General features: G+C 40.3%; 1 protein-coding gene across 2 annotated transcripts in view; it reads right to left on the minus strand.

The window, feature by feature from the left end:
* bicc1a (BicC family RNA binding protein 1a) overlaps nt 1-17,353 on the minus strand; it is a 51,220-nt gene that overhangs the window by 23,524 nt on the left and 10,343 nt on the right. Inside the window, exons 2-3 of one of the 2 annotated variants that reach the window (XM_010731583.3) lie at nt 10,909-10,955; nt 3,630-3,699 (exon numbers count right to left, since the gene is read on the minus strand). In XM_010731583.3, the coding sequence (XP_010729885.1) occupies nt 3,630-3,699; nt 10,909-10,955 (117 nt within the window). Of the gene's footprint in view, nt 1-3,629; nt 3,702-10,908; nt 10,956-17,353 lie in introns of those variants that run through there. The other variant, XM_027277409.1, reaches the window with a different exon arrangement.

The raw sequence follows: 17,353 nt of genomic DNA on the forward strand, positions 1-17,353 counted from the left end.
GCAAACAGGTCTGTGGGATTATATTCAACCAACGCATCAGTCAGGAGAGCTCACAGAAACACCACGAGCTACAGAGAAATCTTCTGCTGCAATTAGGTCTTAATAGAAGAACAAAACGCTCATCACTTCATTTTCATTTTTCAGCACCATCCTCAAAGCGCATGATTCAGTGTGACTGCGTCTGCTGTCTCCTCGAGAAATGACTACATAGCACCCTGCAAGAGAAAGTGTGACATCCTATAACCTTTCTGTAAATACACTCAGTGGGCACACAGAAAACTGTGCAAGTAAAGGTCCTAATAGCTTGAGTAAACTGTGCTTCCAGAGACCTCCTCAGTCTCGAAATACTCCAGTTAAAATAACCAAACACTGCATACCTAAACTATTCAAAGCTAATGCTTGTGTCTGTGTAGTGTTGGCTAAGCCTACATCTGGCTCTGCCGCATGCCGGACCCCTGGAGAACGCAAATGTGAAAACACATGAACACACAAATTTAAAATGTGCACACACATGTACTACACACGACATGGTCCATCGCCCCTGTGTTAACTGGACTGAGCAGCAGGAAGTCGACTAAGCCCACTTCCAGGAATACCCCTCTCCCCATACGCACACTTTACAGCATCTCAGATTTACAGTATAGCCTTTAGACAGGCCTCGCTGAATCAGATTTACTGTTACAAAGTCGCTGGGACCTCGGAAAACCCTGTAAGCGCATGTTTAGTCGTTCAAGGAGCTCGGGAGTGAAACACCTAGAGAAAAAAAAGGTCAGGACATTTTTCTGAGATGACAAGGAACGTTCTCAATTTACAGGAAGTTTTTGATGTATAACTACGTCACAATATTGACTCGTAAAGGCCAAACCAAGATGCTCTCTGTGGAGCTGCAAAATACAAGAATGATCTCAGTCTTCTTTAAAGAGAGGCGAAAAAAAACGTGGGTTGGATAGAATAAAGAATTCTGTTTTTCAGATGTATCAGAGGGAGGTTTAGCTCTCTGTTTAATGTGGGACTGGGAACTATGGGGACCGTGCTATACCAGCAAACAAGCACTGATCTTTTTGGAGTGTCACGGGTCAGACAAGCTCAAAACACGCTGCCGGAGACGCTAGATCATATGGGAGAGTAACAATATCTCTTAGAAGACTCGATGGGTAGGAACTAAACAAAAAGCAAGCCGCAGTCAAACAAAACAAAAGAAACAAAAGAAACTAGAGCAGAAAGAGCGGTCAAAGATCTATCACAGTATCTGCATTGATTCCAGGAAAGTTTCCCATCATACAGCTGCTGCTGTGAACAATAGAAATCCCTCAACTTCCTCCTGTGGTACCTACTCTGACCTCTAGAGGGAGTAGGGTTCTTCCAGGATTTGACCTGCACAGCACATCTGGCAAACATTAGCCAGCCTAAACGAGTGTTGCAGTCATGATGTAGAACACCCCCGCATTTTTTGAAATGGAGTGTGCTGTGTGCTCTTTTTTTTTTTTTTTTTGATGATTGATTGTGGAATAAAAAATGAACACCTTAAAGTCTTAATTTGGCACACACAACACCTAGAAAAGCAAACGAAAAACAAGAGAAGACTTGCAGCTGCAAAAAAGTGAGCCTTTTCAGTCGCACAGATTTTTTTTTTTTTTACACGGTTACACTTGACAGAGAAAAAACCTTTTGACCCAGAGCTCTGCACTGGCAAAACCAAAGCATTTTTCCAGCTGAGGACTAGATTTAAAAAATACCACACAAATGAAGAGAATTAAGTCCTTTTGGCTCTGCGTTTCTCATTCAAAACATCTGCGGAAATGTTGAAACAGACAATTGGCAGGAATGAGGAGTATTAAGATATGTATCACCTCAAAACAAAACACAAACTTAAATTGGTTTTAGAAATAAAAACATGACCCCTCACAGTATTGATTCCTCTGTCGCACAGTTCTGAAGTTTCAGATCTCATACGGTTCCTCGCTATATTATATCGCAGTGCTGATGATTGCTTGCCCCGGAGGGTAACAACTGGTCTTATCACACTCATGCAGGTGGCAGGGACAGCTAGCTGCAGGTGATAAATGAAATAGAGGAGCTGGCATTTTGATGGAGCGTGGCCCTGTATGGGGGTTACAAACATACAAAACCCCCTCACATCTGCCGCTATCCTGCAGAGTATAACTGATTCCAGACCGCACATAAAAGACTAAGGCTAATGCAAAATTCCAGGAAAACAAGGCAAAGTGATACTTAAAGAGTATGATTTTAGATTGGGATAACTCAAAATAATCGGAACCAACAAAACAACTACGTCATAGGCTATTTTAAGGGCACAGCAAAGTGAGTTTTGTGTTGCTCATATCCAGTGAAAGAGTGATGAGGGATGAAAGGAATGTGGATTGTTGTCTCGAGTCATTTTCCTGATGGCTCATGTGAGCTTTCGAACACCAGGTATTGCATCTTCAGTCACGTACAGTAGAATAATCTTTATTTAGACATCTTTCCCGTTCTCTTACCCTCACGCCCTGCCATGATTTCAGGTTGTTAAAACACACTTCTATTCTCCTACAAATGCGTTCGTTCAGAAAATAACTAAGTGAGAATCCAACATTCTTCCCCTCTCTGCTCCTCTCGGTTTACGCAACACAGAGGAAAAAAAATCCGACAGGCTACAAATCTTGGGACATAGCTTTGAATATCCTCACTTCGTATACAGATCATCATTCACAGGTGGTGTTGGAGGCAGGTTTTGTGAATGAACTAATACCGAATGAATGGATGGTTATGTGTGAACGGATTGCCAGGACTTAGAGTTGATTAAGCATCCAGAGGGGAAAAATGTTACAGATTCTGATGTAACCTATTTTCTGTACAGAGTGAGCAGGGAGGTTACATAATGTCACTGGATTCCACATCTGGCTTGAAGACGCACACTGTTGATTCCCCTGAGGACAACAAAGTGGGCACAGCTACACCTACTCCTCATCCCATCCCCTCTCAAATCCCCGTCTCGCACTCTCCCGCAAGAGCTTTAAATAACTGTGATAATGTTTTATTGGTAACAGAGTGCTGGAGCAATTTGGCCAATAAATGCACAACCTTCGACACAAGCGACTTCCACCCCTCCGCAGCAATAGCACAAATTCCTTAGTGCAGATGAAGTTGCTGGCTTGTGAGGAATGCAAGCTTTCATCTTCTCAAACTTGTCAATAGGCTTTTTAATGTAGTGCTTGAAATTCTTCCCACTCGTCTGTCCATGTCTTTCCTGAGAACATAATTCTGCTTCAAAGAAAGCTGACTCATAATGATTAACCGCCATTAGGTGGAAAAAACCAACAGAACCGTGATGTTACGCAAGATTCACACATCAAGTTTAGTTTAGCAGTTAGTTTTGTAGCCACACGTCTCAGAAATGACTTGCGAGCACTGCACGTCTGTTAAAGCAACACGTTTCAGTCATGAAAACTTATGCCTGACCTTATGGACTTATGGACCTGATGCACGGCAAGTTAAACATTCATCTGAAATTACATTCATACATTCAGTAGCTCCATCATCAACACATAGAAGTTGCTTAAGAAGAAAACAATGGAAGCAGTACACAAAAATATGAACATGGGATTAGATAGAAGAAATAAAATAGTCACCTTTTTTGGACTTGGCTCCGATTTTCAGTTTGGACGGCCAAGCTATCTGCGTTTGGGTCTCATCCATGATCTGGAACAGATTATTACAGATGTCAGTATTGGCTGATAGCTACTGTGTGTTGGCAGACAAAAAACAAACAAGCTTAACTCTTTAGTCTTGACAATAATGATTATATAGTTTTGTAGAGAGAGTTTTTTGCTCACATCGATTTGCAGCATGCGAGTTGGCAAAACAACAAATTATCGGCCTTTATGTTGATCATACTTATGTCATACTTTTATACCAGTAAAACCTAGTGCCCATCGGGCTCTAGTCAGTATTATATAGGAACGTCTTTAATATTATTTCAGCGTCTCAATGTGGCTTTGGCTTAGCTTGAAGTGTGGACAACTCCCCACTGCTTCTCCTGGAATAACAAACATTAATTTTGCTGATTTTAGAGAACATATGAAACAAGGTATTAACAGCCAGCAGCTATGAAAAAAAAAAAAAGGCCTGACATGAAATAAAATGGCTGAAAAAAAATATATTTATAGGTTATGGAACCCTGAGAAGTCAAAAGAAGCCGTGTGTCCAGTTTAAACATGCGTGGTGATATGAGCTTCTACGACGTTTCCAGACATTGCTGCATTTCTGCTCAACACCCAAATCCTCCCACCCGAGCACCACCAAAAAGACAAAAACACTGAAAAAAACAGAAAAAAAACACCGAGTACACTTGGCTTTGCTACATGTGAAAAACGCCAGGAGCAATCTATGCGAGAACTCTTTGACAAGTCTAGTCATCGTAAACCAGGAGCATGTGTATTGATGTGAAAAAAAGCCAACTACTGGCATCGCAAAGAGAGAGAGAGAAAAAAAAAAAGAGTTAGGAGCTGGTTGACGCTGTCAGCGTTTCAGTCAGGGGAAATCTAGTACCCAGCCTCCTGCTCCTCTTTTCAACCATGCAGGAAGCGATCACCTTTCTTGGATTTCTGGCTACAAACCCACAAACAAACCCCTCGAGAACTACCCGCCATGACGAGTGCTTGATGTTAGTGGAAAAAACACACAAGGGGAAAAAACTGTCAAACCTTCCAAAAAATGAGAAGCTGACATGCTCTCTCTCTCTCCTAATGCCTCTCTGTCCTCGATGTGCACTATCCTTGTTTTCACAAAAGTCCTGCGGTCTTTTGTTTGTTTTAATACTTTCCAGGGGTTTGTGTTTTCGGGGTGGAGAAGATATGAATTTCTCAAAGTGCAAGCCATGTGATTAAGCACCCGAGGACTGCTTCAAGCCATTACATGAGGAGCACTTAATGTTCCTTGGTGGTCCAACACATTAAGCAATGAGCCACGTAGTGTAACTCAAATGGGAGAGAGGGTGCATTAAGAGCCATCAGCACTCCCAGTGAAGATTAGTGAGTCACAGCCGTCATTTTTTTTTTTGACAAACCGCTTCAAAGTACATCAGCTATTTTTTCCTTTGCCAAATAATAAGAGCTACAACAGCCTGTATTCCTGTGGGAACTGGTGCACAAATCAAAAAGGGAAGTTCTTAAATTCCCCATATGCTCTTTTGGAAGTAGCAGGGTCTGCTTGGCATCCTCACAACAAATTCTGACAGCTTGTCCGCTGCCAGTCTCGCACACCTGCAAAACCGAGAGACAGCTTCGCGAGGCTTGATGTGTACCTTTCTTTACTCTGCAGTTATATACTCAAGATACCATGATGGTTGGCTGGAAGGCCTTTCAAGCCTCACTGATTTTTCTAAAACATCCTGAAATCACATATTAAATTTAGAGAACCTAGACGAGCAACAGGGCGAGGTGCTGTGCTATTATTCTGCTATTATCAGACGAAGATCAATTTCAAACTTGATGCAACTTTTATTAAGCACAGCTCAATTTATGAGAGCAAGCTGTGAGTTATTTTTTAGGGCTCTCTGTGTTGTAAAGTCACAACAGAAAATTAATAACACTTCAAGAGCGCCTTTGTCTGTTCTTAACTAAAACAGGACTTAGCGTTCCTCAGAGAAACTCGTGAAACAGATCGTTGGAAGCCAGTAAAATCATTGCAACACATTTGTACAACAAAAGTGTATTTACTGACAATTTGTCCCAGTCTTCCTTCTCTCTTATAAGCTCTTTCCCCATCTTTAGACATTATCACTATTCATCTAAGCAGACAGACACCCAGTTCATGTTTGCGTTCGGTTTCTATTGAATGAATCAAACCAAAAAGAATTTCAGTATCATTTTGTGCAATGAAAATAAAAGAGAATTCCTTTCAGATGATCTCACTTGACTATTTTTGTTAAGGAATTCTTCTGTGGTAACATCAAAGTAACTACTCCGAAAACAGTTCCAGCTTTAGCATTCAGCAAGTGTTGCAATAATCTCAGTCTATTCACTCAGAATGGTTTCACACGCAATAAAATCAGCCGGGACCCTAAATCTGATGAGTTTTGTGTTACTGGGTTTCAAACTAGCCCCAGGTGCAGACGACTCTAATCTACAATATGACACCTTACTGCCGTCGTCTGGTATATGTGAGAAAGGACAATAAATCACAAACACCCTGTAGCTAAATGCAAAAAAAAACCTAATGCTTTTTCTACAACAACTGAAGTCACGTCCTCACACCAACAGCTGGATGTATTACCATAACATTACAGGACATTCTGTTCCCAGTGGTGAGGAGAAATTCCTTTAAGTTTTTGCCTCTTAACATTCCACTTTTTTTTTTTGGCTTTTGTTCTTAAAATCAGTCTCCTGCGACAATGACGGATGTGTGTGTGTGGATTTTGTCAGGAAGGCTTTAAATTTAAAAACCACAAATTAAACGAAATACAACACTGTCGTCACCTCTCAGAGGTTGTTGAAATTATACTGTAATGGCAATGTGGGAGCAAATGAGTGATTGGGACTTCCATATGAACATGTCATTAAAAAGTGACGATTTAAAATGAAAATGTTCTATTCGGTCCTCTGTAGAAATCCATTTAATACAAAGCAGTATAGAAGATTCTGTAAAGTAAGAACTTAAAATCATAAAAGTATCATATCAGAAGTAACTGGCCTATGCCTCATCAACTTTTTCTCTAAAAAGGGCCTTGTTCAGAGAGACCTGTTTCCTGTCCAGCATTGCTGTTCTTGGCAGCGTCCCGCAGATGGGACTGATTTCTGACAGACCACACACCATTTTAAAGGGTGGATGGCGTTTATTTTTATGAAGGGGCTAGAAAATACCTCTCAAATGGGTCAAGATATTTGCACAAATTAAGTTACCTACACATTCCATGTTCCGCCCTTTCTTCTCGGGCCACCCCACCCTTTTTCTGAAATGAATAAATACATAAACGGCTTTGCGTTCCGATCAGTTCCTACGGCACGGCCTTGACACGATGATTGGGTTCTTGGAGGTTTGCAGCTGGTGTATGTACGAGAGCTGTACGTGAAATCAAACAGGATATCATTAGGGCGATGTCCTGAGAGAGTGCACATGTGTTCAACACACGTGACTGTGTGTGTGTGTGCACGTCTGAATTGTGTGTATGTATAAAAACAGCAGCAATCAACATGGCAGAGGCATGTTTCCTGGCCTGCGCTGCAATGGTACAGCTGTTTATTCAGCTGGAATATGTGTGTGTGCGTGTCTGTGTGTGTGTTGGAGAGGGAGACAGAGAGGGCTGTTGGGGGGTGTGAAGGGGTTGTGAGGGAATTAAGAGACTGACTACGGGAACGGCATGGACTGAACCATTCCCATGAGACTTGACAGTCATAACTGAGTTCATGTTAACAATTCAAGCGCTAACTTGCAGCTAAAGCCCCATTACACCTCGGTGCTAATATGAACATATGCATGGTTAGGCACGAGCAACACACATTACAAGGAGGGCACTTGTCATTAAAATTATTTAAGCAGCTTGATAAAACATTTGTTCATATACATATTGACCTGGTTATTTCAGCATCTTGTATTTTTTTTTGCCAACAAAATATTCCATCCCTGACCGTCTTAAGTTTTCCTATTTACCCCGTGTCAGCGCAGCGAAATACAAGATGTGCTATAAACCAAATGAAATGGATTACGCCTGGCCTGAGATCTGAGCACACTGGCACTTACATATTGCGCCTGGCATTATTTACAGAGCCACAACTCCTGGGACGGAGAGATGGAAGGGGGATTCGGAGATGAACTCGCCAGGGGTTCAAAGGAATCTCTCAACCCAAATCCACTCCAAGCTCTTCTGTGGTGCACAGTTATCGGCTCAACCAGCCGAGCTTCTCGGCACTTGGCTGTCCCATGGCTCAACTTCTACACAGCTCTTCAAACAGCTTTGTGGTCTGTGCCAACGATCTGACACTCCAGAAATTCACAGTCCAAAAACGTTCACTGCATGAAAGAGTGCTGGACCGATCACCGATGCACATTTTCTGTTAAATAATCAAGCACTTAATTTGCAGAAAGGTTCTTTTGTTATACTGGACTCATAACAAAGACACACTAGTAGTTCAATAAAATGCAAAAGATGAACTGACGTTAATACAGCAGGAGGGAAGAGGAGGGAAAACACGAGGCAGAGACCAAAACAAAGCTGAAAAAGAAAGAGGAACATGTAGCTGGCGAGATTCCCCCGTGTGAGCAGCTGTGGCACCCCTCCTGTGGTCCCACTTTGTCTGCCATCCACTTTACTCTTTCATTGACTACACAAAGAGTTTGCTCTGTGTTATAAAATGTTGCTCTGGACTCAAAGGAAGTTCAGCAGACGGTGAGTAAGAGAGTTTGATCAACCACAGCAACTGGGCCTAGGGAGAAAGTGCGGGGGTGGACCATTTTATGTTGCTCTAGTCAGGGACTCAACTCTGAGTCTCACTGCTGAGGCAACTACGAAATCTCATTCCCAAAGCCTAGTAAGTAAAAGTGTCTGCTTCAGAAATGACCATGTGTTCCCTCACATGAGAGAGAGAGCTGCGACGCATGCATTAGTCTCACTGAGTGTGTGTGCGTGTGTGGTAGATGGGTGTGTTGGATGGGAACCTAAGAGTTTCCATTTTCATCAAGTTCAAGGTATTTCACACACCTCATCCATTTTCTTTCAACAATACCGTTCCACAGTCGCACTCTGTGTTTATTTTCCTGACTTTAATTGGGCATGTACGGTGATCACGCTATCAGAGGGAAACTATACAGAGTTATCCAAATGGAAATTCTACAATAAAAACACGACTTTAGCGCTGCTCCTTTACTGCTCTTTGCCAGGATGCCAATCCAAACAGCTGCACACTAATTTCTAATTGACAATTTAACCTCTGGTAACCACAGTTTCTTTGAATGAGCTGTGACAATATTCAAGCCAGAGACTTTACGACGCAAGACTGGCAAAGTCAATGCAACAACAGCCGTACTTTGTCAAGCATAGCTTTGTGAAGCGGGGTGGACACCTACACTGGATATCTTAAACATTACAGTTATATCCAAACCAAAAGAGGTGGAGACAGAACTACAGCATATCTAGGGTCCTTGTTAAAATTCCATGGACAGGAATCTTAAGGCGCCTGGTTTGCATTACTTGGTTTTTGAAAACTGCTTCAGGGACAGTTAAATTGCCTCCTTCTTTGACATTTAATTCAGCTTCCTAACCTCCAAAACCAAATATGGAAAAATAGACAAAAGAGGAATGCTAAAACAAACCGCTGTCCATCATTTATTTCATTACAGCCTATTAACATACTATAGAGGGAGTTTAACATATTCAGGAAACTGGATTTTAAACAAGAACGAATCCACTCGAGATGCTTAAAAAGAACCACATAATTAACAAGATACTTTATAATAGCTGCTGTCAAAACTCAATTAGTGTTAACGGTTAACTGTGATTGTTGAAAATGTGCTTTTCATTTTCAGTGCCATGTGATTAGCCTTGTCTTGATTCACTCTTTGAATGAAACAAATGGAGCTGTTTGACGCCATTTGTTTGCCAGTTCATCAATGCAGTCACTGTCTCAGCAAATGTTAATGGTTGCTTTCCCTCATAACGACGCTTCATGAATAGAAGTAAACAGTGTCGGGATTAAGGTTGGGCAATATGGCAAGAATCATAATGTTTTTCACAATCTACATAGAGCCTAAAAATGACCAATAATTGTTATTTGAATGGATAAATTACATAGAACTTGTCTGTATAAGTCCTTGAGGTGCAAAATCTGAATGTGGCTTCAGATTGCTATATAAAGGTGATTGGTTCATAGTATATCACAGTTTATAAATGTCTTATTGGGGTAATTTTGTGCCTCTTTTATCACTTTGCAATACCCCTGTATACACTTGTCAATTTACAATTTAGTATGCCCATATACCATACACTTGTACAGTATAGTGTACACTTATAGATACTTAGACAGTGCCCTTTTTATTTGCACTCTGTTTTCTTTATTTTATTAGCCTTTTTTTAACTTAAAATGTATTGTATTTCATGTCTTTAGTTTATTTTTATCCTTTATGTTTAGCGTTATTAATACAACTGGTGCTCTTAATGCAGACCTGACCTGTTCTTCTCATCCAACACATTTTATTGTATTGTTGACCCCGTGTTAAACTGCATATGGCAAATAAACCTGAAAACTCACTGTTTGATCAGTCTTTTATATCATTTCTATCACAGCCCTAGTTAGGATTAGTTGTAGAAGTACAGATGAGGAAAGTCGTCATCATGCTTTGAAATGATTTTATTGTTAGAGACATGGAGGCCTATCCTTGTAGTTAAAGCTTGTTCATAAGATCGTTAATTAATAAAAAATTGTCATTTAAACTCTTAAGTTTAAAAAGCAGACCGAGTCACACACCCGTCTGATCAATGTGAGCAAGTTGTGATTAAAATAAAGCCTGTTCAGGACTATTTAAGATCACTGAGGAAAATCCTTGTTTTATTGCATGTAACAAAGTTTCAGACCATTAACTAATTAAATCAATGAGAAAGAAAAAAATCAATGAGGCAGAGCTGGTCGGAGCAGGCCTGTGTTTAACCTCTCCCTCATGTTAAACTGGTATATTATAGTATATTATGTAAGTGAGAAAGGCCCACTGTGTTGTGTCAGCTGTGTTATAGGATCAGAGCCCTGGAGTGACTCTACGTCAGTGTTGTTCACTTGTTTTTGTTTGTTCTGATCTGTAATTAGGAGTGACTGGAGGAGCACCTGACATCTGCTCCCTAACCAAGAGGGAAGCGCCGGCTCAGTGGGCTTGAACACAACCCAAAGACAAAGCAAACACTATGCAAGTGCAGACTACACTCACCTTCTGAAAGAAATCCTCCCCGCCGTTGACTCTCCCCTCAGAGGCAGCTAGAGTGAGACAGAAAGAGAGAGAGAAAAAATAAATTCATAAAACCACACAGAGCCACTCAGTTTTATATACACAATGTAACCTTAACGCAGCCAAATCACACACAGATTATCCAGTCTCTTCGAAATGTTACGGTATCTTCACTCAGACCAGTGTTTATGGTGGATCTCCGTTTCTCTGGATATTATGTTTGGCACGGTTACTGATACTGCTCATTTGCAGGAACGGAATAAAACGTTCCAAGTCATTTTCTATAATCCCAGAGATTGGATACAGCTTCCGTGTAACAAATTGATGGATACAGTGAAAACACTTGGATATTTTACAGAAGCCGTTAATAGAGTATTTCATACCACACTTGGGTCAACTGGTGTCCGTTTTCACACACTTTTCAAAAAGGCTTTTGCACTTTTGAAATGTATCTGTCAGCATAATACACACTTCCGGACTTGGATACTACATTATAGAAATGAGGGGCAACAGCCCAAAATCACCTGCAAACAAAAAAAAAAAAAGCACTGAGGAAAGCCCTGGTGTTTTAAAGTAATGTTTCATGCAGATGACAATGCCAACACACTCCCCCAGCTGATGCAGTAAGCACCAAAGTAAGTCAGGTCTGTGGCCACTCCAACGAATCTGCAAGTCCTTCTAACTGCGGCAGCTCTGTCCATGCAAAGTACATATCTGCTCTCCAAGGATAATTCTCACGTTCCCCTGTCATTTGGGAATACAGGGAAGGTTTAATAATGCATTTCAGCCAGCGTTCAAGATGGATCTGTTGCTGTCTGTGCAAATCTGGGTCAGGAGCAGCAGCAGAGTCGATGTGGGTTATACAGTTCAGTCATAAACGCTGGCTTCGGTGCACGTCGTGATTACATGAAAAACAAAAAGTCCTGATGTGTTTCATCTGCAGACGAAAAAAAAGCTTTTATTTTAGAATAAGCGGTTGATCAGATTTAAAAGTGATTAGGGGGTTTTAATTTCTGGATGGAGCACGTTAGTGTTGGCTGATCGCGTTCAGCCAACGTGGAAAAGATTTGCTGATGAATCCATCAGCCGAACGACGGGAAATAATCACCAACAATTCTGGTAATCGAATAACTGAGTTGTTGGTTATTGTTGTCTATACCTTCGGCTTTTATCAAGTGAACTCATAATAAAAATAGTCTTAAGTTGCAGCCCTACACCTTGGAATAATCTTTGCTACCATGTGTTAAATTAGAAAAGTAGATGTTTCGTGTATGTGAACATATATCAAAAAAACGCCAGATGTTTTGGATCAGAGAGACAGAAATCGGCAGTTAAGTGATTGTGTTTCTTCTCTAGACTCAAACTACTACACAGACTGCAGTTGCAGTGAGGTTGCATGGGTTTCACCTTCCTTAAATCTTGCTAACATAGATAAAGTGCACAACACAATGTTTTAAAACACATAAAATCTGTTCCCCTTATAAAGTATATCATGCCTGCAGTGCACACACGGTGCTACATGATGATCACCATGTAAAACCTGGGTGTGAAAGTCATTGTTATGACTTTCCCCATTAACACCACATTATAAAAAGGGACAAACACAGAAAATGAAAAGCTTCACAACACAGTTTCATTTTCACCAAGACCCGAGTGCAGTAATGCCTACATCATGAGCATTTAACAAGTGTTTGTACTTACGTAGGCTGCCCAGTAAACATGTCCAGGCCGCAGTTTATGAAGACATGGAGACTGGTCTGCCTACGCTCAACGGTGAAGTTAAATTCACATGAAAAGTGTGTACATCAAGTGCTCATCACCCCATTACACTGATTGAAGCCATGAATTCTGGCTACTCGTTAGGTCGTATAAGAAGAATAACAAAAGGGAATCTAAGAAGGATGTAGGTTAGAAACACAGTTTAACAACATTACAGAGTGAGGTTTTCATAAAGTGGTCACAGGAATAAAAAGAAATATTCCCACCACCACTACTCTTCCGCCATCTTTCTCCTTTTTAAACTCCTGCATAGCCTCAGTGTAAACAAAAGCTATTCCCAATTCAATACTTCACCCACAAAATGAAGTAAATAAACAATTTGCCAATCAGTTGAGCTAGGACACATCCAATTATGCCAGTGTTTTAATTAGAGGACATGCTTTGGAAACACAGTTGTAAAAAACTGTTGTGACTCTAACGGAAAATTAATATTAGCAGATGGAAAGTGTCAAAAAAAGGGAAAATAACAAAGTTGCTAAATCGAAGTTGGATAACCACTTTGGCCACTTCAAGAGCCTCCAGTTTTTTAAAATATAAAAAATTGTAATTTTATCAACCGGCTGATGCGCACAGTGATGCAATTGGCATACAACCAAAATGCTGTGCGTAAATAGTGGATGATGGAAATGGCAGGCAGCTAAACACCCATAAACACTCGTCTGGACTGAACTGAAAACATGTCAGAGTTGGGACAACAGCTGAAACTCTTCAGGAGAAATAATGAATCCCAAATTTTCATAGCTGTTTTCCAGTGATAAATTTTTAAAATTGGAGAATCTGATCCGAGGGGTGGACAGGCACTGACGTTTATAGGCCAAATAATTAGTTCAAAGAAATATAAACATATTAACTGATATTTAAAAGCAATGTGTGCTGCATTAACACAAATGATGGATGATGATGATGATGGTAGTAAGTAGAAGTGTTAACATCCAGTGTTTGGTCCAGGTAGCATCCAGTTCTGTACTCAGTTCTTTGGTGGCCTGACCTTATCTAAGATCATCTAAGGTCTTGTTACTGGTTTCCTGTAAGAACTAAGACAAATAAAAAGGAGTGCAGCAACATCCAACAGAAAACTCATGAGAAGGCCAACTGCTCTTTTTCTTTGTGGTCTCAGTATTCTTTTATCATCTAAACAAAAGTAAATCCCAAATGTAAAGTTTGTCTCAGTGTTAAATTAATCAGACAGATATAAAACAGGGTACACTGTAGGCTAATTAAAATGCTACTTACAAACACGTCATTTGCATGGTTAATCCCTCCTCGGTAATGACGCTGAAATGGACTCTTTTGATCTTATTATACGTTTCACTTGAACAATCACTGATATGTAAAGTCACTGGATGTGTAACACAGGTCCCTTATTATTCACAGAGAAAACATTTATTCAGAAGGAAAAGGAGAAACAACCACTGCCGTTTTTCTGCCTGAGTTTTGGGGATGATGTGTACCGACTGTGTATGTACGACAATTAGGCCCAGTAATCAGACAACACACACCATCAACTGGGCAGGCATGCACAGGTAGCACCAGCGTGATAACTACAATTTAATACTAGTGAATTAAAACTCCTGCGTATTTTATTTATATATATATATATATATATGAAATTTGCATTTCCATAAAAAACATAATGATGCAAAGAAATACATCTACATCTCCTGCTCTGCACACACGCACAAAGATGCATGGAGTAAAATAAGGCCTAATGACATGATTCAAGACACAAATAAAAACATAAATATGTAAGTAAAAGTTTAGTTTTAAAACTTGTAGCAACCAAAAACAAACACAAACAGTGCAACAGCATGTTTGGCATGTGAATGCAGGGAGCTGAATGAAATCTGATATGGAAACATGAGTGAAAACATGAGGCATGTATTAAGAGAAAAACATCCTGTTACACATGCGTGGTGTACAAACTGGCCGTGGGAGATCTCAGAGGAAAAACAGGAGCGTCCGATGAGGTCTGAGACATGCTATGATCTGGAAGCTGATAGTATCCTCCTACGCACCACATATTGTAATCTGCACTACATTTATAAGTTTTTATAGACACATGAATTTCTGACTTTTCTGAGTTTTCTATAAGGCAATATGTTCAATGATGGTCATTCCCCTAGTTGGAAACAACTGAGCCAATAAAAGCTTTGTAGGTGGGATTAAGAATGTTGTTAGAGCAGTTACGGAAATAAATCAGTGAACAGCGAATCAGAACTTCAAATTTTACACAACAAAGTTTGTTTACAGGTCTTTGGAGTACAGCTGAATTTGTTAAAAAGGTTATTGCAGCTCCAGAGTGAGCTGTTTGAAGTTTGACAAACTGCCTCAAATGATGTCACTTGAGTCAGTGTCAGTGGGGGCTGATATATAGAGACCAAAACTGCTTTTTGTACCAGGCTGTAAACATGTTTATATCTGCTGTGAGCTTATGGAGACTGACTTGTTTTGTAGCCAGCCTCAAGCGGCCGTTCGGGGGAACTGCAATTTTTGTCACGTCCGCATAGGCTTCACTTTACAACCACAGAAGTTGCCGCTTGGTTTTAGTCCCCTGACTACAAGTTGCATATATTTTTGACCATTTTAATGAAGTTGTTGTCGCATTCAAAAGCCCACCAGCATCTGAGATTTGAAAGTCAGCTGCTATCTGGACCCTTTTCAACACAGGAAACCACTAAATTCAAATATGGGGATTCACAAATTCACATTTTTCACAACATTCATGTTTGCTTGTTTGTCTTGTAGATGTGATCTGCCAGAAACATGAGATGAATAGGAAAGAAGATCTTCTACATTCATCTTTGCCCATTTTCCCAAAGAATTGACAGGCGTTTCACCACAAAACTACATAGCTCATGCCTCATTACTTAGATAACCAAGAAACCTATTATTTTGTCTGCCAACTGAAAAACCCAATTTAAATTATAGGCCTTCTTTAAGACAAAATCGACTGGACTGAAGGGTTGAAAAGCACATCCCTCCATTTTTTCAGCATTTAGTAGCTCTGATTTATACAGTATCAAAGAGACTTTGTTTGTGTTTGTTTCTCAAGTACTAAAATGGTCTTCAAATAGTGGTTTGTTGGCCCAGGTTATATGAGGACAATGTACTGCTCCTCCCTTCCAGCACAGCAGACTGTAAAGGCATCACAGCTAAGAAACTGAGACTCCAGAGTACAGATCACATGTCGCAATCAATTCTCTTCTCTGGTGTTTTTTGAAAATGTGGAGCAAATAATGTGGCACTAATTTAAAGCAGTGATCTCCGCTGTCTATTGATTTGACAAAGTAAACATGGTGGTTACAGTTAATTACAGCTACACCCTCTAATGCTCCCAATATAATTATTTAATGTATCTAATCAGTGTCACTGCATGTAAAGAACTGAGTGAAGTTTTAGTGAATGGTGAAAAGGACTCGACGCTGGCAGATGGAACGAGGTCTGCTATCTATTATTTTGCGGAGAGGCTAACTTTCTGGGAGATTCCGCTGTTTTGACACTGAAGGAATGTAAACAGTGTTGATTTCTACAGTTATGGCTTCGATCCACACACAACAATGGAGAAAACAATAGAAGCATAAGCCAGTTAATAAACCAGTTAAAGACATTTTGACCTGAATATTTTCACTTTCACAGCTAGTTTCAGCCATACACTATTTGGGTTAAAATGTTGAGAATATGCACCAGTCCAACAAAAGCCAAATTAAAGCTGACAAATCCACAATGACTCCTAATAACAAGAGAGCATATACGTCATAGTCCAGATGCGAGCTAATATCTAGTCATTCTGAACATGCCAAATCAGTCATTTAATAGCCACGAAATAATAAAGGAGAAGTTCATAGACCAGGATTGAGCTGTGCCAAAATATTTGAGTTGCGCCAAAATCAAGCAAATCCTTCATGTCAAAAGATTTCTATGAAGACAAGCGGTTTTTAGATTGTAAAAAGCAAAGACAGCCCCTGAAGGCAACAGCTAAATCTCCAAACTGCAGAGCTGCTTAGACAAAATCCTCTGCACTGGCAATAATCATATGAGGGCTTAAGGTGAAACTTGGGACATTCACAGAAAAGTCTACGTGAGCATTTAAAAGAGCAATGGAGAAATGGTTATACAACTTCTCTTTCCCTCGGATAGCATTTCATAACAAATGACAACTCCAATCTAAGAAATGTTTGACATCTCAGTCCACCGTCTGTTCACATGCCTTTACTAAAGTGAGACAGATTGATATTAAAGCCAGACTCATGAGCTGCCCTGGTTGAGAGGACAACGACTCGTATGAAACTACCTTTCCCAGATTTTCTGAAAAGAGCGGGAGACCATGATGTTTTCACAGCAGCTTTCTGGTGTCCCTCCTTCCAGTGTGCACAGCAGCTCTCAGCTGATCCAACATGGAGCTAATGAGAGGGCCTCAGGAAGCCGTAGCAAAACAGGAAGACACACGCAATGCAACAAACAGAATGGGTAAGCATGCTCATTAAAAACATGCAGTTTTACTGTATCATATAGATGAACGCCTCCTTATTATGCTTACCCATAATTTCTGTATAAAAGCCATTTTTAGATGACGCAGAAGTTCAATTGAGGATTTTGGCTGAATCACCAGCTGGGAATGTCCAATTTTGGGCAATAAAGTGATGACAAA

Source organism: Larimichthys crocea, chromosome III (assembly GCF_000972845.2).
Source record: "Larimichthys crocea isolate SSNF chromosome III, L_crocea_2.0, whole genome shotgun sequence".
Lineage (NCBI taxonomy): Eukaryota > Metazoa > Chordata > Actinopteri > Sciaenidae > Larimichthys > Larimichthys crocea.